The sequence below is a fragment of the Nannospalax galili genome, unplaced genomic scaffold, assembly GCF_000622305.1.
Source record: "Nannospalax galili isolate Female #2095 unplaced genomic scaffold, S.galili_v1.0 scaffold218, whole genome shotgun sequence".
NCBI classification, from domain to species: Eukaryota; Metazoa; Chordata; class Mammalia; order Rodentia; family Spalacidae; genus Nannospalax; species Nannospalax galili.
In genome coordinates, this window is record NW_008343207.1 from 4,003,413 (window position 1) to 4,012,818 (window position 9,406).

The 9,406-nt window shown below is 40.6% G+C and overlaps 1 protein-coding gene across 8 annotated transcripts in view; it reads left to right on the plus strand.

Annotated features, from left to right (window-relative positions):
- Nucleotides 1-438: 438 nt before the first annotated feature.
- Nucleotides 439-9,406, plus strand: part of Ift81 (intraflagellar transport 81) — a 136,110-nt gene continuing 127,142 nt past the window's right edge. For 6 of the 8 annotated variants that reach the window (XR_003850483.1, XM_029566605.1, XM_017799734.2 and 3 more), the window contains exons 1-5: nt 488-830; nt 4,102-4,271; nt 5,004-5,107; nt 5,689-5,869; nt 7,805-7,894. Coding sequence is in view for 7 of the 8 variants with exons in the window: in XM_029566605.1 (XP_029422465.1) it covers nt 4,128-4,271; nt 5,004-5,107; nt 5,689-5,869; nt 7,805-7,894 (519 nt within the window). In the remaining variant the exon portion in view is untranslated. Of the gene's footprint in view, nt 831-4,101; nt 4,272-5,003; nt 5,108-5,688; nt 5,870-7,804; nt 7,895-9,406 lie in introns of all 8 variants that reach the window. The other 2 variants (XM_008839385.2, XM_029566607.1) reach the window with 2 other exon arrangements.

Here is a 9,406-nt window from a genome sequence, read left to right on the forward strand (position 1 = left end):
TATATATATAATTTCCACTGGATTAAAAAGAGTTAACTTCCAGTACAGGCAATGTGGCTCAATAATGTGACACAGAAAGCTGCATCCTGGATGATGCCTCTGTCTTTTAATCTAGACTTTATAATTGTTGCTATGCAGTCTAATTTGGACATATGTTGAAAAACCTAAATTTGAAGCCTATGCCAAATGCTTCCTCATCCCAAGCCCCAAGCCCTAAATTCAAAGAAGTAGTCGCCCAAATCTGGTAAACGAATGAAACAGCACAGGCATATAACAGAGCACTGCGACCTGCCGAGGGTTCGCGAAGGTTCTCGCCTCTAAATCGGGATACCAGCTCCAAATGCCCGCAGCTCTCCGCAGGGGCCTGGAACCCTCAAAGGTGAGTGAACGTTTCCGCCCCAGGCCCCACCTCCACTGCGCGCGCCCGGGCCCCAGGAAGTGACGTCACGTCATGGCAACCGTTGCCAAGGAGCGGTCTCTAGGAGCCCGCTGGCGCTGGGTGACTCCCAGGAGTGGGGTGGGGAAGTGGTTTCGGGAGGAGAATTTGAGGTAACCCCGCTAACTCTCGGTCCGAGCAACCCTGAAGCCTGAGTCCGGGCGAGCTCGGCTCGGTCCTCTCGGGTCGGTCTGGGGGTCGGGCCGCGCGGGGCCTGACGGGGCGCAGACCTGGCGGAGCAGGGCAGACAGGCCCGGGCCCCGGCTCCCAGTCCCCTCGGCCCCACGCCGTTTCTAGGACTCGCTGCTAGGCGCGCGGCCGTCCTGACTTGTGCCAGATAAAACCGTGTCCTGGTTTCCATTTCTTGCCCCGGCCCCCTCGGGTGCTGCTGTGGGTGAGTGCTCGTGAATTAGCGTGGCCAGGTTGCGCTACTAGAGGGAGAGTAATTGCTTTTGCTAATTTTAGAGCGCAGTGCCCACCGGGCTCAGAATGCCTGTCTGTCCAAGTACATCTTTGTCCTCAGCGAGGGCCTTTAAAGCTGGGGGGGCTTATTTATTTTTTTTTTAAGCTTTTTAAAATGAGCGTGTATTAGCTACACATAATGGGTTCCATTGTGCTGTCTTCATACATGTATAGAGTGTTTTGATCGTATTCACCAGCCCCATTCACCTGTGTTCTTCCCTTACTACTCCCCCTGCTCCGCCTTCTTTTTCCCACCTAGCCTGCCTTCTACTTCTGTGTGTGTGTGTGTGTGTGTGTGTGTGTGTGTGTGTGTGTCCGCGCCAAAGGGTTTCATATGGTACTTTTCAGGAGCATGGGTAACTTACCAGCACCACTAAAGAAAGTGCCTTTCCCTGCCCTAGCAACTTTTAATTGCTTATAAATTTACTCATGAGCCTTCAGACCCCAACTGCTCTCTTCTCTCTTCTTAACAAGTTTTGCCTGTTTATCCAGGTGTTTGGTTTGAGTTTGTGTTTTTGAAAGAGGAGAAAAGACCTGTTGATAATTTATAATTATTTTAAATAAAATATATATGGATAGAAAGGTAGAAACACTTTTTAAAGTTGAAAAGTTGCACCTTGAAGCTTAAAGAAAACTTACATAAAGTTTTTCCCATTTTTTTGAAACTGGGTCTCCCTGTAGCCCCAGCTGGTATTGAAGTCTTACTTCGGTAGGCCAGGCTGGTCTTCATCTCACAGAGATCTGTGTGCCTCTGCCTACCTAGTGCTGGGATTAAAGGTGTGGACCACCACGCCTCACAAGGTTTTCCTTTTATATCAACTGGAAGGAAACTCAAATTTACAAGCTATACTAATTGTGCTGTCCTTTTTGATTTTTCTACAATTTTAATTGACTCAGTTTTATTATGAAAAAATATGAATATCTTTTGATTTTGATGTCTTCTAAGTGTAAGCTCCACCCACCCAATTAAGAAACCCATTTCAAACCTGTTCTGGTGGCACATGCCCTTAATCCCAGCACTCTAGAGGCAGGCAAATTTCTGTGAGTTGAAGACCAGCCTGGTCTACATAACACATTCTGGGCCAACCGGGCCTACATAATGAGACCCTGATTTAAAAAAACAAAAAAACAAAAAACCACCCATTTCAGACCAAGATGCTCCAACTTGAGTAAAATAGTCTTTCTATTTCAGGGTTTTTCTTTTTTCTTTTTTTTTTTTTTTAACTAAGAGCACTGAAGTAACTTTTTCTTCCTTTGTCTCTTTCATTTTTTCCCCCTTAGGTTAACAGGATTCTAATTGTGTAGCCCAATCTGGCCTCAGACTCTGGCTCCTTCTGCCTCAGCTTCCCAAGTGCTGGATTACAGATGTGTGTCACCATGCCCAAGAGTTCATTTGTTGTTTTTTCCAACAGGATCTCAAGTAGCACAAGCTGCCTTGAACTCAGTATATAGCCAAGGATCAACTTCAATTTCTGATCCTCCTGCTTCTACCTCTGAGTGCTGGAATTGCAGGTGTGTGTAGCCACGTCCAGTTTATTTGGTGCCAGGGATTGAACTCAGGGCTTCATACATGTTAGGAAAGCCCTCTGACCCCAGCCCAGCAGTTCTTTTTTAAATCGTTAAAGCAATTTACCTTGGTTTTAGCAGCTAAGAAATGCTGTCTTAGCATTTTAGAATTCAGATACTCAATTTTTAAAAAGTTATGATCTTTCATAACCAGCCTTATTTCCTTTAGACTTAGACTTTTTGTTTGTTTGTTTTTTGGCCTGAGGCCTGTAAACAAGTTCACTCAGCCTAGTAGAAGTCACTATTTTAAGCTCAGTGCATATTCCAAAATGGAATTGAACAGATCCTATCCTCATGGAATTTGCAGTTTTGCAGAGAAATAAAGTGCACATAAGGAGCTAGAACAACCAGCCAGGCATGGTGGGCATACCTTTAATCCTAGTACTTGGGAGGTAGAGGCAGGTGGATCTCTGTGAGATCGTAGTGAGTTCCAGGCCAGCTGGGGCTACAGGCAGACCCTGTGTCTAAAAACAAAACAACAACAACAAAAAACTCTAAAAAACTGGAATAACCTAAAAAGTAGTCCTAGGAAAGCAGTGCAGATAGGAGTGTGGTTGGGGGGAAGGCAGGCACTGTTCCTCTGCTTCAGAACTTACACTTGGGCAGAGTTTGAAGGATGCTTGAGATCTGCACCTCCAAAGGAGAAGAAAGGAGGAACCGTTATTCTAGGCAGAGAAAAGAGTAAAATTGAAGGTAGTCAGGTGGAAATACTATATAAGAAGCTGTGGCTGTGCTGAAGTTTCAAAAAGTGAAAGGTTAAGTTGAGCTAAAACTCAAAAATCTTGAGATATAAGAGGTTTAGACTTTATTTCATAAGAAATCAGAAGCTTACCAATGATTTGGGATGGAGAGAACGGAAAATTGGAGATGCTTTCCTTGTTGAAGGCAAAAGAAAGGGCTGAATTACTCTGGGTGGCAGAGTTGAGGTTCTGCCAGGCTAAGCTGGCAATAGAAATGGGTGAACAGTGCTTGGTGGAGACCAGAACCACACTGAAGAATATGCCTGGGCTGAAGTGAGGCTGTATTTGGCTTCTATGGTTGAGGCTAAGTACAAATAATGTGCTCAAGACTGCCAGATCGGATTTTCAAAAGGAACAAAATCTGGATTAATGTAGCAATGTCCCGATGTTTTAATGTGAATTGCCAATTAAAAAATAAGTAAAAGCAAGCCAGGCATGGTGATACTTGCCTGTAATCCCAACACTCAGGAGGCAGAGGCAGGCGGATCTCTGTGAGTTCAAGGCCAGCAGGGGCAAAGGGAGACCCTGTCTCAAAAAGATCAAGTAAATAAATAAAAATAAATAAAAGCATGTCTGCAACTATGTGTTTAACCCAGGACAAAAACTATGAAGCTTCATTAGGGGGAGGAAGTACTATAGGTAGAAGCCACTGCTCATTGAACAGGTGGTTGGTGTCAGAGTTGATGCCTATACAAAAACAATTGGTATTAAATATTAACAGCATGTTTTTTCATAATAAAATCTTCATTCTCTGATTTCTCTCTGGCCTTTTAACAGTGTGTTATGTCTGTATGCCAAATAGAGTTATACTTTTCTGCTTCTTATAAACTTAATTCTGACTTTCTCCCAATGCTTTTGCTATCAGGACTGAGGGATTTTTTTTTTTTTCCTCTTTAGTTTTAAGTCATAAGACTTAACCAATCATGAGTGATCAAATCAAATTCATTGTGGACAATCTCAATAATGAGCCTTTTAAGAAGAACTATAATTTAATCACATTTGATTCCCTGGGACCAATGCAACTATTACAAGTTCTCAATGATGTTCTGTCTGAGATTGACTCCAAGGTAAGTTCTCACTTTGTAATGAAAAGAGTGACAAGACAGCCAGGTTCTGCCTCTAAATAGCTGTTGAGTCTGGTGCAAATTAACTTCATTGAGCCTTATTTTCCCTGCTTGCAAAAGAATAGTAAATGATCTTTAAGATCTTTCTACTAAACCCAAATTTTAATTATCTACTTAAAATTTATATTACATTTTCTTTATTTTGTGTTCATATGTGGGCATGTGTGTGGGGCGTGTGTGCTATAGTGTGCATGTGGAGTTGAAAGGATAGCTTGTGTGAGCTGGTTTTTCCCTTCCACCACGTGGATCCCAAGGATCAAACTCAGGTTTTCAGGCTTGGCAGTGGGTGCTTTTATGCACTGAGCCATCTTGCCATCCCTCAATTATGTCCTTGTACTTTATTTAGACATTATTTCTCTACTTCAAGACACAAATTTGGTCCTGGAATAAAAATGCATTTTACAAAAGGTTTTATTGTATTGCAAGTTAGTTCTTGTCTTTCATAAATGTTTCCATTGGAGATTTTTTTTTTTTTAAGCTTGAGAGTCTAAATTGAATCCTGATCTGACTTGTGTTGCTTCCTCACCTGGAATCTGGGGCTGCCATACATAATCTGCTTTATGAAGAGCCCATTGTGTCTATTATGCTCTAGCAAAACAATGTTGTCAGTGACTTTAAATATTGTTCTTTGTTAAATATATAACAGTGACATTTTTCTATTTCTTTATTTGTTAGCAAGATGTTGATATCAGAGAGGAGATGCCAGAGCAGACAGCCAAACGAATGTTAAGCCTTCTTGGTATCCTCAAATATAAACCTCCAGGAAATGCCACAGACATGTAAGAATCTACTCATGTGTCATGCTTTCTTAAAGCTGTGCTTCACTGCCTGAACCTTCAAATGCTACAGTTGTTCTTTTTAGGTAACACCTGGTCCTCCCTAATTTGATGGTTTCAGGATATCACAGAATTTGAAAACAGTTTTAAACCTGCTAATATTTTGTCATGTTAAATGAGTCAGTTCTTTCCTCTTTAGCCAAAAAGTCAAGCAAATACCATCTTATGATTTATGTTATTCTAGATTAAAAAACAACTTAAACACTGCCCAACCAATGAAGTATTAAGGTTAACTCTGCCAATTAATGGTTTCAACGCAACTTCCTGGGATACTCTAGTGATATATTAAGGACCTAATTTTCTAATTAATTTAAGACTGACTTTAGCCTTGGGTCTATCTTTTAAAAGTAGATATATAAATCAATGAAAACATTGTAAATCAAAATTTGAATAAAGGCTAGCTCTTTCCAGCTGTATTGATCTCTCTCTCTCTCTCTCTCTCTCTCTCTCTCTCTCTCTCTCTCTCTCTGTGTGTGTGTGTGTGTGTGTGTGTGTGTGTGTGTGTGTGTGTATTTTTCTTTTAGGAGTACCTTTCGTCAGGGTTTGGTGATTGGAAGTAAGCCTGTAATTTACCCAGTGCTCCACTGGCTTCTTCAGAGGAGTAATGAACTAAAGAAAAGGGCTTATTTAGCTCGTTTTTTAATTAAACTTGAGGTACCAAGTGAGTTTCTTCAAGATGAAACTGTGGCTGACACCAATAAACAGGTACACAATACATAAACCACACTATCTATAATAGATTTTAAGATGCTTATATTCAATGTTAATCTCTCTTTAATTACTATTTTTATATTTCCAAGTGGCACCAGAAGGAAAAACAGTATCAGCTGATGATCAGCTATAGTCACGTCTTAAAATAAAGTCACGTCTTAAAATAATGAGGAAGAAAAACAAATACTGTTTTAGTAATAAGACTATATGAATAGGAAATAGAAACTCTGAAATTGAGATGTTAAAATACTTTTTTAAAATTAGTTTTTATTATATGTGTATGAATGTATTGCCTGTGTGTATGTGAACCCATGTCATGCAGTGCCCATGGAGGTCAGAAGAGGGTGTCAGATCCCCTCGAACTGAAGTTATGGATAGTTGTTAGCTACCATGTGGGTGCTGGTAGCTAACATGTGGGTCCAGGTCCTCTGCAAGAGCAGCTAGTACTCTTAACCGCTGAGCCATCTCTCCAGCCCTTAAAATACGTTTTTTTACTTAGTAGTCCTGAGTAGATAGATTCCTGGGCTAGATTCCTGGACTTGAGACTATAGAGCACTTTCCTGATCAGCAAGGTGACTGTGCAATTTGTCATCCAAATAAGAGAGAACCAGACTGTCGTAATAATTACGCCAGGACAAATGATAGAAATTGACACTGTTCCTTCAGTTGGAACTGGTGAACCTTCCTCATGGGTGAGCAGACAAGCCAGGCTTACTGTCTTAGTTGGAGAAGAAAGAGGTCTGGGAGTTTGAAGTCACAGTGTATTTTTCTCACCAGCATTGGGTTCTGACCTAAGATCTTTAAGCCCTTGACTACTGAGGATTCTGACTGGTCTGCTTCCTGGTCTTGTCCCAAAGTATATTGCTGATCAAAGGCTGTAGAAAGAGAGAAACAGGTTAGATTTCAAAAAATTTTGATTCAAAATAAATTACCCATTTAGGTTTTTGAACTTTTGTTTCATAGTAGTTGATTTGTGTCAGATTTTTTTGTTTTGTTTTATTTTTAGTTTTGGTGGTGGTTGTTTGAGAGTGGGTCTCCATGTAACCTCAACCACGCTGGCCTTGATCTCACAAGAGATTCACCTGCCTCTCCCTCCCAGGTGTTGGGATCAAAGGTGTGTGCCACCACACCCGGCCAATGATAGTAGAATTTTAACCTAGGGCCTTATGCATTCTGGCACATGTTCTACCACTAAGCTATAGTTCCAGACCCCAGAGTACTATACTTTTTAAATTGGGATAACAGTTGTAATGTTTTTCATTCATTTGACCACTCTTTATTGATTATGTATGATAATAGGCCCTGGGATTACAAAGTCATTCACAGCAAATATTTTTGCCTTCCTGGCTCTCACTGGTTCCTGGAGGGAGGGAGACAAATAACTAGTCTGTTACAGCATGGTATTTACTCTGATAGGCGCAGGGTCAGAGCAGGTTTCTCTGAGAATAGTGGTATTTATGCTAAAACTGGTGGACTGAATTTGTTACCCAGGTTAGAGGAGAGGAAATCAGAGTGTTGTCAGTGAGAATACATGTAAGCTGATGATGGGAGCATGGGCTATTCCAGGGAATGAAAGGTTAAGATGGCTGGAATGTGGACTGAGGAAGAAAGCAGCCAGAGATGGAACTAGAGAAGTATTTAGTAACTAGATTATACAGCTCTTCTTTTTCTTGTGCTATGTAAGTATTTGAGAATGTGAGGTGTTTTTTTTTTTGTTTTGTTTTTGAGACAAGGCCTTGATGTATAACACATGCTGGCCTCAAACTCATGATCTTCCTTTCCCAGCCTTCCAAGGGCTGGCTTATAAGAATGTATTTTTAATGTTCTTTTACTGATTTAAGTAATCAGTATAAGTTAATGAGTAACTTGGTTAAGAAAACACTCCTGGATGTAGTCATTAGTTTATAATTTATTAACTTATTTTTTTAGTATGAAGAGCTGATGGAAGCCTTTAAAGCTTTGCATAAGGAATGTGAGCAGCTCAAGACATCTGGATTTTCTACAGCAGAAATAAGAAGGGTAAAGAAGATACTATCTCTTTGGATTTGAATAATACTAGTGTTTTTTATTTTTAGTTAGTTCATGTAACTATATAGAAACTAGTGATAGTAAATGGCCTCTTTTGTAGGACTAGGACCTTTGGTAGGTTTGTGTGTGTGTGTGTGTGTGTGTGTCTGTCTGTCTGTCTGTCTGTTTATGTGTCTCCATGTGTGTATCTCTGTGTGTCTGTGTCTGTATATCTGTCTGTGTGTGTATGTTGTAGGTGTATGTGCCCATGTGTCTGCAGAGGCTAAAGAAAGATTCTCTTTATCATCTGGGCATGGTGGCACGTGTCTGTAGTCCCAGCACTCAGGAGGCAGAGGCAGGAGGATCTCTGTGAGTTCAAGGCCAGCCTGGTCTACATAGTGAGTTCTGGGCCAGCTGGTGCTACAGGGAGACCCTGTTTCAAAAAGACCAAAAAAAAAAAATTCTCTTTATCACTCTTCATTTCATTTTTTGAGGCAGAATCTCTCACTGAACCTGAAACTTGCCCTTTAGGTTAGTCTGCCAGCCAGCAAGCTCCTGAGATCTGTCTGTCTCTGTCTAACAACACTGGAATTACAGTCACATGCAGCTGTGCCCAGCTTTTTCTTTTGGTAGTTCTTTACTGAAGAAATAATGAGGCCAAGAAGTTCATATGTTTTATAGGGACTACTAGCAGGGACTTAAAAAGATTATATTTTGTATCTTTATTTGATGTATACCTCATATATGATAGAGAAAATGCAGAAAAGAACAAAGAAAAAAATTGTGTTGTGTATACACATTTGAAATCATACAAAACTTAATTATCTTTATCATGCTTTTAAAAAATGTATGTGTGTGCATGTCTATACGTGTGTGGGTTACATACATACACACACACACACACACACACACACACACACACACACGTACGTATGTGGAGGCCAAAAGACAACCTCAGGTATCATTCTCCGTAATGCTACCTACTTCCTTTGTCGGCCTGGAACTCACTAATTAGGTTACATTGATTAGCCAGCAAGGCCCAGATGTCCTCCTGTTTCTGCCTTCCCAGTGCTAGGATTACAAGTGCATGCTACGACGCCCAGCTTATCATGTAGCTGTTAGAGAACAGAATTAAACTCAGGTCCTGGCTCCTGCAAGGCAAGCACTTTACCAACTGAGCATTCCCCAGTCTCATTGCTTTTTAGTTATTACATTGTGAATGTATTTTCATTGTTACCTTTCTACAAAATGGTTTTAATGATTTATATTCCCTAATATGTACATATTAATCATTTTCAGGTTTTGGCTTCATTTTTTGCTATCATAAATAATGATATGATTATCAACATAAATTTTGCATATCTGTGATATTTTCTTAGAATAAATTTTTAGAATTGTTAAGTTACATGAAATTTTTTAGTTTTTTGGGGGTCTTTTTGAGACAGGGTCTCCCTGAAGCCCCAGCTGTCCTGGAACTCACTATGTAGATCAGGCTGGCCTTGAACTCACAGAGATCTGCCTGCC